Source organism: Moschus berezovskii, chromosome 22 (genome assembly GCF_049115385.1).
Source record: "Moschus berezovskii isolate FMDL1 chromosome 22, NW_MosBer_1.0, whole genome shotgun sequence".
Classification (NCBI taxonomy): domain Eukaryota; kingdom Metazoa; phylum Chordata; class Mammalia; order Artiodactyla; family Moschidae; genus Moschus; species Moschus berezovskii.
Window position 1 is genome coordinate 11063328 of NC_142481.1, and position 20081 is coordinate 11083408.

The window sequence follows — 20081 nt, forward strand, 5'->3', positions numbered from 1 at the left end:
TAAGGAAATCGGAGGGGCGCAGGCGGAGCCTGGAGACTTTGTACTTAAGGGCCGGGGTTGTTTCTCTGGCGAAGAGACGAGACCCCCAGGGATCAAAAGTTCATCTTTATTAGGAAGACTCTGAACAAACAACAGCACCCCCATTCAAGCTTGGGGAAGGAGGATGGGGGATCTGCACCCTCCTCCCGTATATACACAACAGAATCCCCCTGGAGAAGGTGCCCCTGCTTGTGGGGGCTGAGACAGCAGCTTTAACAAGCTAGTGCTTGAGAGCCAAGCCCCCTTTCCTCTCCAGACTCAGTTTTCTCATTTGTAAAATGAGCTCAGGAGAAACCGGTGTTACGGAGTTTCTCCCCAGCGCTGAAGATGTCCGATTCAGAAGAACGAGGACGTCGGAAGACTGACCAAGGGCCGCCCCAGGGGATGGGGGTGCTGGGTATCCTGATTGGAAGGCCACCTCCCTCCCGGCCCAGCCCCTCTCCTCCAGCGCCACGGGGCTACGTGGCCTCAGGGCCCGGGGACAGGAGGCCACCCCCAAAGCCGGCCTCACGGTACTGATTGGGGAACATGTTGCTGCCCACGAGGCTGGCAGTGCCTCCGTCCCCGGGGCCCGGGGCCTGATACGAGTCCAGCGTCAGCGGCTCGGGGCCGGGGGGCTCCCCGACCGCAGCCCCTGCACCGCCGTTGCCCGCGACAGCGCTGGTGAGTGGTGGCGCTGGGGGCAACATGTCCAGCATGGTCAAGAGCGTGGGGGCAGCGGGGTCGTAGGGAAAGCCGTCGTCCAGGAGGTCCGGCCCGCCGGGGGGTTCCAGGCTGGGGAGGGATACGGTGCCCGGGAAGAAGTCTGTGTCCGGTAGCAGCACTGACGGCGGGAGGTACGGTCCTGCACGGATGAGAAGAAAGAAGCATGGTGGGCTTTTAGGGTCGACCTCCCGCCAGGTCAAATGCCGGGTCTGTGGCTAAATACTTTATCATGTGGCCTCCTAGTAACGCCAGGGAGAACTCTTGAGTGGGGACTATCACCATTCTTTTGTTTTGTTTGTTTGTTTACAATACTTTATTTTTGAGGTATAGTTGATGAACAGTATTATACGTTTCAGGTGTACAACATAGTGATTCACAATTTTTTAAGGTTATACTCCACTTATGTGTGTGTTTAATCGTTCAGTCGTGTCTGACTCTTGGTGACCCCATGGACTGTAGCCCGCCAGGTTCCTCTGTCCACGGGATTCTCCAGACAAGAATACTAGACTGAGTTGCCATTCCCTTCTCCAGGGGATCTTCCCAACCCAGGGATTGAACCCAGGTCTCTTGCATTGCAGGTAGATTCTTTACCACCCAGGCCACCAGGGAAGCCCATACTCTGCTTATAATTGTTATAAAGTATTAGCTATATTCCCTGTGCTGTATTCCCTGTCCCTGTTGCTGATTTATTTTATACATCGTAATTTGTACCTTTTAATCCCCATCCCTATATTTCCCCTCCCCCTCCCCTCTTCCCACTGATAACCGCTAGTTTGTTCTCTATATCTGTCAGTATATCTTTTTTGTTATATTCACTTTTTTTTATGACTCCACATATAAGTTATATCATACAGTGTTTGTCTTTCTCTGTCACTAAGCATAATACTCTCCAAGTCCATCCATGTTGTTGCAAATTACAGGGTTTTTTTATGACTGAGTAGTAATATATTGTGAGGAGGGCATGGCAACCTACTCCAGTAATCTTGCCTAGAGACTCCTATGGACAGAGGAGCCTGGCAGGCTGCAGTCCATAGGGTCACATACAGACGGACACAACTGAAGAGACTAAGCATCAGCAGTAATCCATTGTATATATATACACCACATCTTCTTTATCCATTCATTTATTGAAGGACACTTAGGTTACTTCCATTTCTTGGCTATTGTAAACAATGGTGCTATGAACATTGGGGTACATGTCTCTTTTCAAATTAGGGTTTTCATTTTGTTTGTTTTGGATATAGCTCGGGAGTGAAATTGCTGGGTCATATGGTATTTGCAAATGATATGACCAATACAGGGTTAATGTCCAAAATAAAAACAGCTCATATGATATTAAATAAACAAATACCCCAACTAAAAAAATGAGCAGAACAACTGAATAGACATTTTTCTAAGGAAGACATGCAGTTGGCCAACAGTCACATGAAAAGATGCTCAACATGGTTAATCATCAGAGAAATGCAAAGAAAAACCACAAGTATCACCTCACACCTGTCAGAATGGCTGTCATCAAAAAGACATAAATAACAAATGCTGGTGAGGATATAGAGAAAAGAAAACCCTCATACATTGTTGGTGGGAGGGTAAATTGGTGTGGAAAACAGTTTGGAAGTTCCTCAAGAAACTAAGAATCATTCTTATTTAATAAGCAAACAGGCAAAATAACTTGCAGTTCACAGGTGAGTTGTGGAACCAGGGTTGAAACCGTGCTCCTATAATGCTAGTGAGTTTTCCTCAAGAATGAGGAAGAAAAGGATGCTCCAAAGCCCCCCAGAGTATAAAGACAACCCAAAAGGTGAAATCTCCACACCATGGGAGACCCAAGGAGAATATCAAGTCCCAAAATTGTAAGGTAAAATGATAAGTGTTATTATGGAAGTCTTTTTGAGACAAGACAAACCTCACCAGTAAAGACTGACTACACTTATTTTAGAAGGAGTCACAGTGCTGCTGGAACTCTATTTCCCAGCTTCCCTTGTAGCTTGATGTGGACAGGTGACCAAGTGCTGCTGGCTGAAATGCGGGCATGATGGCTGGAGCTACTACAGCCATTCTGCACCATAAGGTGGAAACTGTGCACTGAAAATGGCAGGAGCTTGGGTCACCGATGATCATGCAGCCACCAAACCATCTGTGGACCACCCACCATCTGTGGACTGTGTTTGTATGAGAGAAGAAATAATGTCCTATCCTATTGAAGCTCCTGTTATTTAGAGTTTTGCTGTGAATGCAGTTAAACACGATCATAACAAATGCAGGTGGCATTCCTGGTTTCCGGCAAGTTCCTAACATCTGGGCACCAAATCCTATACTAAATAACTGTGCATTGTGGCCTTACTAAATTCTGGAAGGAACCCCAAGAAGGAAGATCTCCATCTTCAAGTTAAGTAAACTGAGGCCCAAAGAGGTTGCACAGGGACTTCTCAGTGCAGTGGTTAAGAATCCACCCTCCAATTCAGGGGACACAGGTTTGACCCCTGGTTCAGGAACTAAGATCTCACATGCCTCGGGGCAACTAAGCCCATGCACCACAAATACGTTTCTAGACCCCCCACACCACAGCTAGAGAGAAGACCTTGTACTTCAATGAACAGCCCACATGACACACAGAAAGATCCCACATGCTGCAACTAAGACCTGATGCAGCCATAAATAAATAGTTTTTTTTTAAAAGATTACACAGTGGCTTAGTTGTGGCCTTGAATTCAAACCCAGTCTGATTGCAGAGGCCAGGCTCCTAACCATTCCACTCTAGTGCCAGGGCAGCTTTGCCAAAGGAATGAGAGAGGGGAACTTTAGATCCTGGGAAATTGGGGTGATGGAGCAGGTGAAAGAATTACTAAGGGGCTAATGATGAGGGACTTCAGGGATTCAGGGTCGAAGGTTGATGAAATGGACTAGGACATCTAGGGGCAGAGGTCTTGGGCATTGGTTAGAGAGTGTTGGGGGACAACAGATGACACTTGAAACCTTCGGGTGAGACTGGCTGAGACTGACAACTCCAGCAGACTCTGGTTGGGAGCTGGGCCCCTGGGGTAGCTGGGGTGCTGGGGACAGCGTTCTTAGAGCTAGCGGTCAGCGAGTGGGGAGTTACTCCCCACTGTACCAGACAGGGGTACAGTTCATGGGAGCTGGAGGCTGGCGTGTGATTTGGGATGAAGGCCATGGTAGAAGAGGTCAGAGGGTGACTGAATTCAAGGCTGGCTGGCTCTGACACCACCTCCATTTACCCATTATCTACTCCCTACTCCTGGTTCCACACGTATCATCACTAATCTAAACCTAAGCCCATGGGTGGTGGTCCAGCGGCTAAGACTCCATGCTGCCAATGCAGAGGCCCTGGCTTTGATCCCTGCTCAGGGAAATAGATCCCACATGCCGCAACTGAGAGTTTGCATGCCGCAACTAAAGATCCCACGAGCCACAGAGAAGATCGAAGATTCCACATGCTGCAACTAAGACCTATTGCAGCCTAATTAAATAATTAAAATTTTAAATAAATTGACAAGTAAATTAACTTTTGCCCAGGTGTAACTCCCACCACAGACTGACTGTGTGACCTTGGGCAAGAGGTGTCACCTCTCTGGACCTCAAGTTTTTCACCAGTAAAATGGGACTGGGGCATGGGAGCAGATGACAGCATCCACCCCCCATCCCCCACCCCCCAGAGGGACTGCACAGATTAAGTGAACACACACAAAGCAGTTATGCTCAGAGTGTCTGTAAAAATTAATACAGTAACATTTAAAAGGCCAATGAGGTAGGTATGTGGTGATACTTTTCAGAGGAGCCCTGAAGCTCTGAGAGGTAGAGCAACTTGATGAGGGTCACACAGCATGTTAATGGCCAAGTGGAGATCAGAGCCTCTGGACTGTGTCCAGAACCACTATTCTTTCCACTTTATGTTGCTGGTTAAGTGGTGAGGCACTGGCCATGTAGGAGCTCTTGGGGGGCCTGAAGAGGCTAGAAAAGCGGGGCTGCAACCCCAACCCCTCAGCCCACCTCAAGGGCAGGGGCTTGCACTGAACCAACACCCACCTGAGCCATGGCTGGGCAGGAATTGATCCAGGAAGACTGGTTTTTTCCTCCGTCGTTTGCTCTCAATGCCATGGGGATCTGAAGAAAGGCAAAGATGAGAACCCCTGAATCCCACCAGCCCCTCCTCCCCAACCTGGGTGGGTGGGCAGGGCGGTGGGGTCAGTCAACCCCTCCCAGGGACCTGGAGAGGGACATCAAAAGGGGCAGAGGGGACACACCAGAGCTATTCAGCTCCCCAAGGACATCAGGCAGCCCCCGTTTCCGCTTCTTGTCCACGCCGTAACTGTCTGTTCAGGAGATACCAGAGGCATACAAAATAACCCATGAAAAATAAGAATTAATTATAGAAACCATTTGGGAAGTTGTTAAACTGTTCTGGTTTTTTCCCAACCAATGCATATAGATGTCCATATCTTAGAATAAAACCCAAATCCACTTCTAACCCCACTGGAACATCCCAGGCATAATCTGCCCCAGGGCCTTTGCACTTGCTGTTCCAGCTGCTTAAAACACACTTCCTCAACTCATCACTTCCCTGGAAAACTGCTTAGTTGCCCTCCTGTCCTCAGGTCAGCTGCCCCCTCTTCCAGGAAACCCTCCGTGAACTCTAAGGCTGGGTCAGTTGCCCTACTCTGCAAGCCAAATTCTGTAAGCAATTCCATGCCAGCCCTGCCCACTCTGGCTGTCACTGTATGGGAATGGATCTGTTCCCCCCCCATCCCCCCACCCCCATAGGACGATGAGCCTCATAGCACAGGGCTGGGACTGTCTCTGGTACCACTATGTTCCCAGCAGAGGGCCAGACACGAGCAGCTGTTCTGAGAGGAGAAATTATTAAATAATCCCAAAATGTCACGAGATGGGTACTGTTACTATTTCCATTTTGCACAGGAGTCTGAGACTAGGAAAAGCCAAGGTCACACAAGCCAGCAAGCAGACCGGGACTTGAACCCCAGTCTGTGCAACTTGGAGCCCGCATTCTACTTCTGCCCTTTTCCCCTTTGAGTCACCCCAAGCAAGGCCAAAGACCTGGTCTCTGGGGCAGTGGGTCACCCTGGGTTGCTGTGGTTACCATGGTCCCGAGGCAGGTAGGTGAAGGGCAGAGGCTCACTGCAGACCCCATCGGTAAGCCGCTGCAGAAAGACGTTCACTGTCACAGGTTCAACGATCTCCAGGTCCTCGTAGGGTGGTGTCTTGAACACAATGGCAATCTGGCGGTGCACATCAGCCTGGGAGAAGTCAGCCCGGCCTTCCCAGGAGGCTCTGCTGAACACCACCGATATATCCTCTGGCAGGAAAGTGGGGGCATCAGCTGAGCCAAGACATTTGGTCCACCAGAGACCCAACTTACTCAGCCTCCCCCAAAGTCAACATAAGTATTTCTAAGAATAAAACTAATTACGCATGCATGCTAAGTCACTTCAGTCGTGTCTGACTCCTATGGATCATAGCACACCAGGCTCCTCTGTCCATGGGATTCTCCAGGCAAGAATACTGGAGTGGGTTGCCATTGCCTCCTCCAGGGGATCTTTCCAACCCAGGGATCGAACCCGCATCTCCTGTGTCTCCTGTATTAGCAGATGGGTTCTTTAGCACTAGCGCTACCTGGGAAGCCCACATATGTGTATATATATTGAGGCTTTATATGTGTCGGACACACAGAGATTACCTCTAAGACATACAGCAATTCTAGGAAACCCATGATATTGAGGAGAAAGCAAAGGCACCAGGAGATGAAGCCACTTGTCCAAGGTCACATGGTCAACAAGTGGTGCAGCCAAGATGGGAATCCAGGCAAGCAAGAGCTCTTCAGCACTAGCTCCTAGGACTTGGGGAAGTTACTGATATTTCTGGGCCCAGTGTCATCACCCTAAAGAGGGAAAGTCATAGCACTCACCTCATAGGAATTGTTAGGAGGATTAAATGAGTCATTCCAATAAAAGGGCTTAGAAGAGGACTTAACATAATAGGTGATCAATCCTTGTTAAGTACGATGGCTTTTATAAGCATTATGCAAAATATTAGCTCCAGGTCTGGAACTCAGAAAATCCTCAGTAAATGCTACCTCTTTGTGATGTAGTTCTTAGGTACTTGGGATCCCATCTCATCCTAATACCAGCTCATTTTAGGTGTTGAGGAAACTGGCTCAGGGTATTGAAGTCACCTGGCCAAAATCAGCCAGTGAGTCGATGGAATAGAACTCACATCTACCTTGAATCATTCACCGGGGGCAGGATCAGTTTTTCTGCCCTAACCCCAATTCCCTGGCTCCTAAGAATCTCCCTGGCCTTCCTCATATCTCAAATCAAATACTACCTCCTCCAGGAAGCCTTCCCAGATGCCTGGACCATGTCTGGTCTTCCTGTTGTTCAGTCTCAGTACTGTGTCTTCTTCCCTATCAGCATTACGCACATTTATAATTTGTATTTCTTTCCCTACCTATCATTGAACTGAGAGCCCTGTGAGGGCAGAGTCTGGACGCGTCTCAGTCACTGCTATGTCCCAGCACTGCCTAGCACAGAGGCCAGCATAGAGGAGCCACCCAATAACCATTTGCTCATTGGAAAAAAACAAAAACCCAGACTTCCCTGCTGGCACAATAGATAAGAATCCACCTGCCAATGCAGCAGGACATGAATTCAATCCCTGGTCTGGGAAGACCCCACATGCTGTGGAGCAGCTAAGCCTGTGCGCCACAACTGCTGAGCCCGTGCCCTAGAGCCTGCATGGTGCAACTACTGAGCCCGCGTGCTGCAACTACTGGAGCATGTGCACATAGAGCCTGTCCTCTGCAACAAGAGAAGCCACCGCAATGAGCAGCCTGCGCATCGCAACGAAGAGTAGCCCCTGCTCGCCACAACTAGAGAAAGCCCATGCAAAGCAACAATGACCCAACGCAGCCAGAAATGAATAAATAGCAAAATTTTTTAAAACACAGTTTGAGAAAGGGGTTTTGCATTTGAATGGACGTGACTCAAGTGGAAACCTCCTCCATTTCCTCCATCTGGAGCCCCGACCCAACTGTCATAAAGCATTTATTTATACAGCTCCACGGTTTTAATACCAGAGTAGTTCCCCAAAGTTTCTGATCCCAAAGTCTGCCCAGCGCTCAACACTGGCCGGTATAAACAGGCCTCCTTCTCTGTTCATGAATGAGTGAGTGGGTGTGTGGGTGGGTGTGTGGGTGGGTGACTCAGTGAGTGAGTGAACCAATGGACAATATCCGAAACCAGAGCTCTGGACCCTTCTACTAGGCTCCCCTGGTTAACCAGCTACTCCTCACCGTCTCACTCTCTGCAAGCTGGCAGACCCCACTCTGCTCGCTCACTGCCCTGGGCCCCTCACCTTTCTGCACCTTGTCGCACAGTAGGTAGAGCTCCTCGCCACCCGTGCACGGCCCACTCTCCTTGTTGATTCGGCAAATCCGTAGCTCCGACGTGTTTGTAGACTCTGGGAAAGAGGAGAGGAAGACACACAAAGGGAAAAAAAAAAGAATTCGGTCATTAAATCCTTACCAGGAACCCCATGGGTGCCCACTTGGGGTGTGGGGAGGTGGGAAATGGACAAGCCAGGGTGTCTGATATTTTTGGAACCTGTAGTGCAGGTGGAAAAAGATGCCCAGGGTGGAGGGGTTAATGGACATCCATGAATCCTCTGCGCCGAGGTCTAGTGAGCTCCCATCTCTGTTATGGGGATTGGATGGCTAAGTGGTGACCATGTGCCCTAGGCCTGGCCAATCAAAGCATCACCTCCTCCTGGCCACAGCTGATTGGCCAGAGAGGAGGATGCGAGTAAAACTAGGCCAATAAGAGACAGCCCTGGGACTTTGAGCAAAAATATTGGGTAAGAGGACTTCCCTGGTGGTACAGCGGATAAGAATCTGCCTGCTGATGCAGTGGACACAGGTTCAATTCCTAGTACGGGAAGATTCCACATGCCACAGAGCAACTAAGCCTGAGCTCTAGAGACTTTGAGCTGCTACTAAGAAGCTCACTTGCCATACCTACTGAAGCCCAAGTGCCTAGAGCCTACGCACCTCAATAAAGAGTAGCCCCCACTCACCACAATTAGAGAAAGCCTGCATGCAGAAAAAAAAAAAAAGAAATTGGGTAAAAGAATCTCTCTTTTGGAGCGGGAGAAAAGTTCCAGGCTGGTAGGACATAAGACTAGAGCTTTGTACAGTTATTTTGCCTCTGCCTGGGAGGGCCCTGCTAAGAGTGGCTCTAACATGAAGGAAGCATGACTGAGAGATGGAAAGAAATAGATCCCTAATGACATCACTGAGAGCCTGGATCCAGCCAAACCTGAAGCCCTGTGTTATCTCTGGATATTTTTAGTTAATGGAACAAACATTCTTTCTCTTGCATCCGTAAAAGCCTGGATTGAATTAATATTCCTTGCCCATTTTGATGCTTGTGGCAGTCACTGTAAGTGGGCTAAAATATAACAGCCATTCCTAATCTCTTCTATGCCTGTACCCCTCTATAGAGGATGAAAAATCTAAATACATGTTTTCTCAGACTGCTTTGCAACTAAAGGTAGCCATGGAGCCAAGTTCTGGCCAATGAGACATAAGCAGATGCCTAACAGGGTGATTCTGAGAAATGTATTATTTTCTGTAAAAGAGAGAGATTATTACTTATGCTGCTCCTCCCACGGACTGTGTTGCATAGTTGTACTGATTGTGCTTTCAACACCAGAAGGCCCCGCTTCCACGGGCTACTTAGTGAATGCTGACCTCTAGAGCTGGGCAGTGTACAGCCTGCACACCACAGAGGGTGACACCGCACATCGTTTTGAACATAGACGTGATGTCCAGAGCTGTGGCAGCCAGCTCATGACCAGGAGGGAAAGGCCATGAGAATCACCAGGCTGCTGAACCAGCACCCTGATATAGCTGAGCAGCTGAATCAACAGGAACAGACTTAATAATAGAGAAAAAAAAAAAAAAAAGAATTCCCTGTTTGTTCTCACATTGTGTGTGGGGCTTTCCAGCACTTGAGACCAAAGACAATCCTAATGGAACATCACCCCCAACTCACTCTTGTCGTAGACGGGCTCAGAGAGCACAGGGTCCATCCGGCGCATCTGTCCTTGCTGGTCCCTGTATGAGGCCTGGAAGCAAATCCTCACAACATTCATGTCCACCTCCTGATGGTTCTTCAGGGACCCAGCTGTGGGAGAGAGATGGGAAGGCTGAGTGTGGGTGGTGGAGACCCTAATAAGGGGTGGGGGACAAGGAAGGGATGGGGCTGGGGCAATGATGGATACTGGAAACGGCGAGGGGATGGGGTGGCGGAGGGGTGAGGAGTCTGGGAGGACGGGATGCTGAGCCAGGCACAGGGACTCACCGTTGTAGGGGTCGATGCCCAGCTGAATCTTGCGCTCAATGGCAGCCTCGATCTCCTTCTTCCTCACACACTGGATGCCCAGGTTGTTAAAGCTGAGTGGGGGAAGGGGTGAAGGGAGGCACTCCTGAGAGGGCAGGCGTTGCCCTGACCCACAAGATGGCTCTGGCAGATGCTGCTGCGGGGCTCACACCCTCAGAGGCTGAAGCCCCCCCAGGCCCAGGGTTCCCAGCACTGGGAGGGGACTGGGGCTCCAACCCTTAGGGGTATGGAGGATTCCTGAGAGAACTTGGGAACACACCTTATCTTTATCTCATGAAAGCACCAGTTGACCTTATTTATAAGAAGAAAACTGCCAATTAAACTCAAATGTGATATCAATTTTTAAAAAAAATCTCCAAAACCGCAGAGATCAAAACGCTGGATAATACCTCTGTAGGTGATGTTGTAGAGAATCAGGCACCCTCACTCACTGCTGGAGGGACTGTAAATCACACGAGTGATCACGTACTAGAAGACAACATGGCAGTATTCATTCATTCCACCAAGATTTCCTGAGCACCTACTGTGTGCCAGGGACTGTGCTAGGCACAGGGAACGGGGGATACAGCAGGGAACAAAAGAAATAAAATCTTTGCTCTCACTGAACTTACATTTTCATTAAGTTTATAAATTACTAAAAGTATAAATGTACAGATGCGGGGCCAACAATTTCATTTCTAGGAATCTATCCTGCTGCTGTTGCTAAGTCGCTTCAGTCGTGTCTGACTCTGTGCGACCCCATAGACAGCAGCCAACCAGGCTCCGCCATCCCTGGGATTCTCCAGGCAAGAACACTGGAGTGGGTTGCCATTTCCTTCTCCAATGTGTGAAAGTGAAGTCGCTCAGTCGTGTCCGACTAATAGCGATCCCATGGACCACAGCCCACCAGGCTCCCCTGTCGGCTTGCCATTGCCTTCTCCGAGGGATCTATACTAGAGAAGGGAATATATGAAACTGTTCATTGAATAATAGTAACAGAGCAACAAGAGATTGGAATGAGTGCCCATTAATAAGGACATATTCAATTAATTGTTAACATCCACGAATTGGAATACTATGCAGCCAATAAAAAGGATAGGACAGTTCTAAATGTACTGATAGGAATTATCTCTCAGATGTACTAAAACATAAAAACCAGGTGCAAATGTCTCTACCATTCATAAGGGAATGACAAATATATATACAGGCACAGCATATCTTTAGTGGCCTCCAAGAAGGGGCACTAGTGACTAGGGGACCAAAGATGGAAGGAAATTCATTTTTCACTGCACACCCTTTCTGAACCTTTCACTTTTTTTAACTGAAAACATATAAATTATAAAGTGAAAGAAAGAATGGGCCTTGCAGGTAGGTCAGGTCTGGAGTCAAACCCCAGCTGGGCCCCTTCACCTCTCTGAGCCTTGGTTTGCAGTTAAGTCAGGTCTGGAGTCAAGCCCCAGCTGGGCTCCTTCACCTCTCTGAGCCTTGGTTTGCAGGTAAGTCAGGTCTGGAGTCAAGCCCCAGCTGGGCCCCTTCACCTCTCTGGGCCTTGGTTTGCAGGTAAGTCAGGTCTGGAGTCAAGCCCCAGCTGAGCCCCTTCACCTCTCTGAGCCTTGGTTTGCAGTTAAGTCAGGTCTGGAGTCAAGCCCCAGCTGGGCCCCTTCACCTCTCTGAGCCTTGGTTTGCAGGTAAGTCAGGTCTGGAGTCAAGCCTCAGCTGGGCCCCTTCACCTCTCTGAGCCTTGGTTTTCTCCTCTACAGAGTGGGGATAAATATAACGCGTGTGAATGTGCATGCAGCAGGGCTCCAGGCCTAAATGAGGCCCTCCACGGTTCCAAGACCTTGGTTTCCCCATCTAGGCAATGCAGTGGGGAGAGTCTGGTTAAGCTGCCTAAGGTTTTCTGGGGTGATCCTCAGCCCCTCAAAATCTCCATGACCAAGCACAAGGGGTCAGGGGTCAGGTACCTGTGCCGAGGGCTGACATGAGGCCGGAGCCGCACCCTGCAGACGCCGTCTGTGCAGTCTTTCCCCACGAGGCTGTGGGGATGAACTCGGTGAGGCCAGTCCTTCCACACCAGGCAGGCGGTCACCTCCACCTCCCGCAGCCCTCCACAGTCCCGGAGCTGCAGGAAGATGGGTGCTCTTAGGGTCCCATCGCAGACACCTGCACCCATCCAAGTCTCCTCTGGTACCTCCTCTCCCCCTCAACGATGGAAGTGTGTTGGTTGAAGACCTTTTTTAGATCCTAAACCCAAAGCTTCCAACCTGGGGACCTCATAGGATGAGAGCTGGTCCACAGATGCACTATCTTTGGCCACTCGACTTAAAAAAAATGGATGCACACAAGGTCTCCAAGTGTGGTCCACAGATAACACACTCATAGTGGGGAAACCTGGTAGACAACACCGTAGCCAGGTGATCAAGGTCAGTATCACCAATACGGGGCCAACAGAGCAAAGGCATCCTCTGTTGGGATGAATCACAAGCTGGAATCAAGATTGCCGGGAGAAACATCAACAACCTCAGACACACAGATGGTACCACTCTAACGTCAAAAAGTGAAGAGGAATTAAAGAGCTTCTTAATGAGGGTGAAAGAGGAGAGTGAAAAAGCTGGTTTAAAACTCAACATTCCAAAAACTAAGATCTTGGCACCCGGTTCTATCACTTCGTGGCAAATAGAAGGGGGAAAAGTTGGAAACAGTGACAGATTTTTATTTTCTTAGACTCCAAAATCACTGCGGATGGTGACTGTAGCCTCGAAATTAAAAGATGCTTGCTCTTTGGGAGGAAAGCTATGATGAACCTAGACAGTGTATTAAAAAGCAAAGACATCACTTTGCCAACAAAGGTCTGTCTAGTCAAAGCTATGTTTCCAGTAGTCATGTATGGATGTGAGAGTTGGACCATAAAGAAGGCTCTCTTCTATGACAGCCCCTCCAGAAGTGCAACCCCAGAATCTAATCATGAGGAAATGTCAAACAAGCCCTAACTGCAGGTCATCCATTCAGACATATCTGTGTCATGAAAGACAATAAAAACATGAGTGAGGACTTCCCTGGTGGTCCAGTGGCTAAGACTCTGTGCTCCTAATACAGGGGGCTTGGGTTTGATCCCTGGTTGGGGAACTAAATCCCATACTCCACAACTAAACCCAGAGAGGCAAAAAAAAAAAAGATAGGTGTCATATTTGAACAAAAAGAACAAAAAATGTGTTTTGATCTGCTGATAGTTAACTAACGTATATATATGTCAAAATTTTTAGAGCTATACACTTAATATTTGATCAAACTCAATTTCCAAAAAAATAGAGAAGAGAGACTCCAGAGACACAACCAAATGCAACATAGGACCCTAGATTGAGAAGGGAGAAATCATTATAAAACACATTTTGAGGGACTTCCCTGTGATTAAGAATCCACCTGCCAATGCAGGGGACATGGGTTCTATCCCTGGTCCAGGAGGACCCTACAAGCCTGGAGCAACTAAGCCCGGAGCAACTAAGCACCACAACTACTGAGCCAGTGCACCACGGCTACTGAAGCCCTAGAGCCTAGAACCTATGCTCCACTACAAAAGAGGTTGCCCAGTGGAGAAGCCTGAGCACCACAAGGAAGAGATGCCCCCACTCCCCGCAAACAGAGGAAGTCTGTGCAGAGCAAAGATTTTTTTTCAAAATAAAAAGTTGGGGCGGGGTAGGGGAGGGAAGGACTGAGAGTTTGGGATTAGCAGATGCAGACTATTATATGGAGGTTGGATAAACAACAGGGTCCTACTGGATAGCACAGGGAACTACATTCAACATCCTGTAATAAACCATAATGAAAAGAATGTATGTATAAATATAAACATATGTATATATAACTAAATCACTGATGTACAGCAGAAATTAACACGATATTGTAAATCAACTATAATTCAATAAAATTTTTCTTTAAAGTTGGGGAAGGGACTTCCCTGATATTCTGTGGTTAAGACTGCGCTTTCACTGCAGAGGGCACATGTTTGATTCCTGGTCAGGGAACTAAGGTCCTGACCACGGGACCTTAGCCTGGCCAAAAAAAAAAAGAAGTTGGGGAAAATTAGGAGCCTACATTTAAAAGGTATGAGACATCATGTTATTCCAGACTTCCAGGTTCTCCTTTTTAAAAAGGAAGTTATGACAACTGGGGCGGGAATTCTACTCAGCAGCTACATGGGGCAGCAGACAGATACTAGCCCCTTGAGGTGGGGGTCCAGATCCACTTGGTTTTCCTGGCTCACTCACAGGGCCCTGCTGGCATCAGAGAACCTCTAAAGTGTGATCTTAACATGTAAAGTGAAAAGTGAAAGTTGCTCAGTCGTGTCCAACTCTTTGCGACCCCACGGACTATACAGTCCATGGAATTCTCCAGGCCAGAATACTGGAGTGGGTAGCCTTTCCCTTCTCCAGGGGATCTTCCCAACCCAGGGATCAAACGCAGCTCTCCTGCATTGCAGGCGGATTCTTTACCAGATGAGCCACCAGGGAAAATGAACATGTAAAGCTGGTGCCTATAAAATACAATGAACAGGTGTGTCTCAGTGGGTGAGTACTGCCCTCTAGAGGGTGTTTGTGATACTGGTGACAATTTTGGTGATGGAGACACAGCAGGCAGTACACAGGGCCAGAGATGCTATCCAGCCCGCAGTACCAGGATAGACCCACACAAATCCTATAAGACTTCTGAATATGCCGCCAGCATTCACATTAGTGACAAGCCTGTTCGAAAAAGTCAGAAGCCAGAACCTCCTTCCGTTTTACATATATAGCATTTCCCCAGGTACCACATTACTTTGCCAACCAAGGTCCGTCTAGTCAAGGCAATGGTTTTTCCCGTGGTCATGTATGGATGTGAGAGTTGGACTGTGAAGAAAGCTGATCGCCGAAGAATCGATGCTTTTGAACTGTGGTGTTGGAGAAGACTCTTGAGAGTCCCTTATACTGCAAGGAGATCCAACCAGTCCATTCTAGAGGAGATCAATCCTGGATGTTCATTGGAGGGACTGATGCTAAAGCTGAAGCTGCAATACTTTGGCCACCTCATGCAAACAGTTGACTCACTGGAAAAGACTCTGATGCTGGGAAATGTTGGGGGCGGGAGGAGAAGGGGACGACGGAGAATGAGATGGCTGGATGGCATCACCGACTCTGTGGACATGAGTTTGAGTGAACTCCGGGAGTTGGTGATGGACAGGGAGGCCTGGCGTGCTGTGATTCATGGGGTTGTGGAGAGTCGGACACGACTGAGCAACTGAACTGAACTGAACTGAACCACAATGGTAAAGAATCTGCCCGCCAAGGCAGGAGATCCCTGGGTCAGGTAACCTCCTGGAATAGGAAATGCAACCCCTCCAGTATTCTTGCCTGAAAAATTCCATGGACAGAGGAGACTGGTGGGCGGCAGTCCCTGGGGTCGCAAAGAGTTGGACACAACTGAGCGACTGAGCACACACGCACACATTTTTTCTCATAACTTTCAAATACACTGAAGTTTCAAAAACTGCAACGGCTATGTTAATTGAGAGAGGACTGGATTTCATTTAGACTGAGAATTCAGTTCAGTTCAGTTCAGTCGCTGTCGTGTCCAACTCTTTGCGACCCCATGAATCACAGCACGCCAGGCCACCCTGTCTATCACCAGCTCCTGGAATTCACTCAAACTCATGTCCATCGAGTCGCTGATGCCAACCAGCCATCTCATTCTCTGTCGTCCCCGTCTCTTCCCGCCCCCAATCCCTCCCAGCATCAGAGTCTTTTCCAGTGAGTCAACTCTTTGCATGAGGTGGCCAAAGTATTGGAGTTTTAGGTTTAGCATCAGTCCTTTCAATGAACACCCAGGATCAATCTCCTTTAGAATGGACTGGTTGGATCTCCTTGCAGTCCACGGTCTCTCAAGAGTCTTCTCCAGCACCACAGTTCAAAAGCATCAATTCTTCAGTGATCAGCTTTCTTCACAGTCCAACTCTCACATCCATACATGATCACGGAAAAAACCATAGCCTTGACTAGATGGACCTTGGTTGGCAAAGTAATGTCTCTGCTTTTTAATATGCTATCTAGGTTGGTCATAACTTTCCATCCAAGGAGTAAGCATCTTTTAATTTCATGGCTGCAATCAGCATCTGCAGTGATTTTGGAGCCCAAAAGAATAAAGTCTGACACTATTTCCACTGTTTCCCCATCTATTTCCCATGAAGTGATAGGACCAGATGCCATGATCTTTGTTTTCTGAATGTTGAGCTTCAAGCCAACCTTTTCACTCTCCTCTTTCACTTTCATCAAGAGCCTCTTTAGTTCCTCTTCACTTTCTGCCATAGGGGTGGTATCATCTGCATATCTGAGGTTATTGAAATTTCTCCTGGCAATCTTGATTCCAGCTTGTGCTTCTTCCAGCCCAGCGTTCCTCACGATGTACTCTGCATATAAATTAAATAAGCAGGGTGACAATATACAGCCTTGACATACTCTTTTCCCAATTTGGAACCAGTCTGTCGTTCCATGTCCAGTTCTGACTGTTGCTTCCTGACATGCATACAGGTTTCTCAAGAGGCAGGTCAGGTGGTCTGGGATTCCCATCTCTTTCAGAATGTTCCACAGTTTATTGTGATCCACACAGTCAAAGGCTTTGGCATAGTCAATGAAGCAGAAATAGATGTTTTTCTGGAACTCTCTTGCTTTCTCCATGATCCAGCGGATGTTGGCAATTTGATCTCTGGTGCCTCTGCCTTTTCTAAAACCTGCTTGAACATCTGGAGGTTCACGGTTCACATATTGCTGAAGCCTGGCTTGGAGAATTTTGAGCATTACTTTACTAGCGTGTGAGATGAGTCCAATTGTGTGGTAGTTTGAGCATTCTTTGGCACTGCCTTTCTTTGGGATTGGAATGAAGACTGACCTTTTCCAGTCCTGTGGCTACTGCTGAGTTTTCCAAATTTGCTGGCATATTGAGTGCAGCACTTTCACAGCATCATCTTTCAGGATTTGAAATAGCTCAATTGAAATTCCATCACCTCCACTAGCTTTGTTCGTAGTGATGCTCTCTAAGGCCCACTTGACTTCACATTCCAAGATGTCTGGCTCCAGGTGAGTGATCACGCCATCATGATTATCTTCGTCGTGAAGATCTTTTTTGTACAGTTCTTCTGTGTATTCTTGTCACCTCTTCTGAATATCTTCTGCTTCTGTTAGGTCCATACCATTTCTGTCCTTTATCGAGCCCATCTTTGCATGAAATGTTCCCTTGATATCTCTAATTTTCTTGAAGAGATCTCTTGTTTTTCCTATTCTGTTGTTTTCCTCTATTTCTTTGCATTGATCGCTGAGGAAGGCTTTCTTATCTCTTCTTGCTATTCTTTGGAACTCTGCATTCAGATGCTTATATCTTCCCTTTTCTCCTTTGCTTTTTGCTTCTCTTCTTTTCACAGCTATTTTTAAGGCCTCCTCAGACAGCCATTTTGCTTTTTTGCATTCCTTTTCCATGGGGATGGTCTTGGTCCCTGTTTCCTGTACAATGTCACGAACCTCCGTCCATAGTTCATCAGGCACTCTATCAGATCTAGTCTCTTAAATCTATTTCTTACTTCCACTGTATAATCATAAGGGATTTGATTTAGGTCATATCTGAATGGTCTAGTGGTTTTCCCTACTTTCTTCAATTTAAGTCTGAATTTGGCAATAAGGAATTCATGATCTGAGCCACAATCAGCTCCTGGTCTTGTTTTTGCTAACTGTATAGACTGAGAATTACTCATCACTTTGGTGGCTTTTTCTTCCCTCGCTCCGCAGCTTGTGGGATCTTAGTTCCCTGACCAGCAATTGAACTGGTGCCCCTGCAGTGGAAGCATAGAGTCTTAACCACTGGACCATCAAGGAAGTGAGTCACTACCTGTTATGGGCTAAACTGCACACTTCCAAAATTCATATGTTGAAGCCCCAGGCCCAGGGAGACAGACCCTCTAAGTGTGTGTCTGACTGTTTGTGATCCCATGGACTGTAGCCCGCCAGGCGCCTCTGTTCATGGGATTTCCCCCAGGCAAGAATATTGGAGTGGGTTGCCACTTTCTCCTCCAGGGGATCTTCTGAACCAGGGACTGAACCCAAGTCTCTTGCATCTCCTGCACTGGCAGGTGGATTCTTTACCACTAGCACCACCTAGTAAGCCTTGTAGCCTTTAGAGAGGTGAGTAAATTAATCAGCCCTTAGGGTGGGCACTACCCTGATTTCTCAGATGATAAAGAATCTGCCTGCAGTTCAGGAGGCCTAAATTGGATCCCCGGATTGGAAAGATCCCCTGGAGGAGGGAACGGCTAGCCCACTCCTGTATTCTTGCCTGGAAAATCCCACGGACAGAGGAGCCCGACGGGCTACAGTCCACAGGGTCGAAAGACACGACTGAGTGTCTAACACTTTCACTTTCACTTAGGGTGGGGACTAATCCAATCTGCCTCTTGGCCTTATGTTCTGAAGTGAAAGTTGCTCAGTTGTCTCTGACTGTTTGCAACCCTGAGGACTGTCACCGGCTGGGCTCCTCTGTTCATGGAATTCCCTAGGCAAGAATACTGGAGTGGGTTGCCATTCTACAAGAAGAGGTAATCAACCCTGAATATTCATTGGAAAGACTGATGCTGAAGCTGAAACTCCAATACTTTGGCCACCTGATGCGAAGAACTGACTCATTGGAAAAGCCCCTGATGCTGGGAAAGATTGAAGGCAGGAGGAGAAGGGGACGACAGAAGATGATATGGTTGGATGGCATCACTGACTCAACAGACATGAGTTTGAGCAAACTCCAGGAGATGGTGAAGGACAAGGAAGCCTGGCACGCTGCAGTCCATGGGGTCGCAAATAGTCAGACACAACAGAGTGACTGAACAAGAAGAGGTAATTTGGATGCACAAAGAGACACCAGTGTGGACAAAAAGGAGAGACCAAGTGAGGAGAGAGAGGAAGCGGCCATCTGCAAGCCTAGGAGAGAGGCCTCAGAGGAAACCAACCCTGCCAATAGCTCAGTTTTGGCCTTCCAGCCTCCAGAATCATGAGACAATAAACTCCTGTGGTTCAAGGCACCCAGTCTGTGGGATTTTGTGAGGGCAGCCAGAGCTGAGTAATAAACCACCTTAACCACGGGATCCGATTCAGCATCAGATATCAGGACAAACTGCTACCCCATATGCCAGAAGTCAGACTCTAAGAGGACCACAGCCTCACCCCTGGGGTATCCCCACCAAAATTAATAACCTGATTTAACCCGGAAACAGCTAATAAATCCAGAATGTGGGACATACTACAAAACACCTTCTCTGGTGGTCCAGTGGCTTAGACTCTGCACTTCCCAACGCAGTGGTCCCTGGTCAGGGAACCAGATCCCACATGCTGCAACTAAGAGTCCACGTGCCATAACTAAAAAAATACTTCGTGAGGCAACTAAAGAGCCTGCACACCGCAGTGAAGATCGAAGATTCCTCAGGCCACAACTAAGATGCAGCGTAGCCAAATAAACAACAACAACAAAAAAATGACACCTTTTCTGTCCAAATGTCCCCATCCCGAAACGCAAAGGCAGCCTGAGGAACACACCCAGGTCAAAGGACACCAGAGATGGCTGTCTTTGTTTCTTGAGGATTCTGGAGGCTGGAAGTCCAAGATCAAGGTGCCAGCATGGCTGGGTTCTGGTGAGGGCCTCTTTTGGGCGCAGGCTCTGTCACCGTGTCCTCAGATGGGGGAAGGGCTGAGGGCATTCTCTGGGACCTCGTCTGTAAGGGCACTGATCTCAAAGGCCTCACCTCCTACTACCATCACCTTCAGAGTTGCGTGTGTTCAGTCATGTCCAACTCTTTGGGACCCCATGGACTGTAGCCCACCAGGCTCCTCTGTCCATGGGATTTTCCTAAGCAAGAATACTGGAGTG

At 48.1% G+C, this 20081-nt stretch overlaps 1 protein-coding gene across 2 annotated transcripts in view; it reads right to left on the reverse strand.

The window, feature by feature from the left end:
• Nucleotides 1-94: 94 nt before the first annotated feature.
• Nucleotides 95-20081, reverse strand: part of RELB (RELB proto-oncogene, NF-kB subunit) — a 30777-nt gene continuing 10790 nt past the window's right edge. For both annotated transcript variants that reach the window (XM_055411908.2, XM_055411907.2), the window contains 8 exons: nucleotides 12119-12276; nucleotides 10137-10228; nucleotides 9828-9959; nucleotides 8131-8235; nucleotides 5858-6073; nucleotides 5004-5072; nucleotides 4786-4863; nucleotides 95-883 (listed from right to left, as the gene is read on the reverse strand). In XM_055411908.2, the coding sequence (XP_055267883.1) occupies nucleotides 498-883; nucleotides 4786-4863; nucleotides 5004-5072; nucleotides 5858-6073; nucleotides 8131-8235; nucleotides 9828-9959; nucleotides 10137-10228; nucleotides 12119-12276 (1236 nt within the window). In that variant the 3' untranslated portion in view covers nucleotides 95-497. The remainder of the gene's footprint in view (nucleotides 884-4785; nucleotides 4864-5003; nucleotides 5073-5857; nucleotides 6074-8130; nucleotides 8236-9827; nucleotides 9960-10136; nucleotides 10229-12118; nucleotides 12277-20081) is intronic.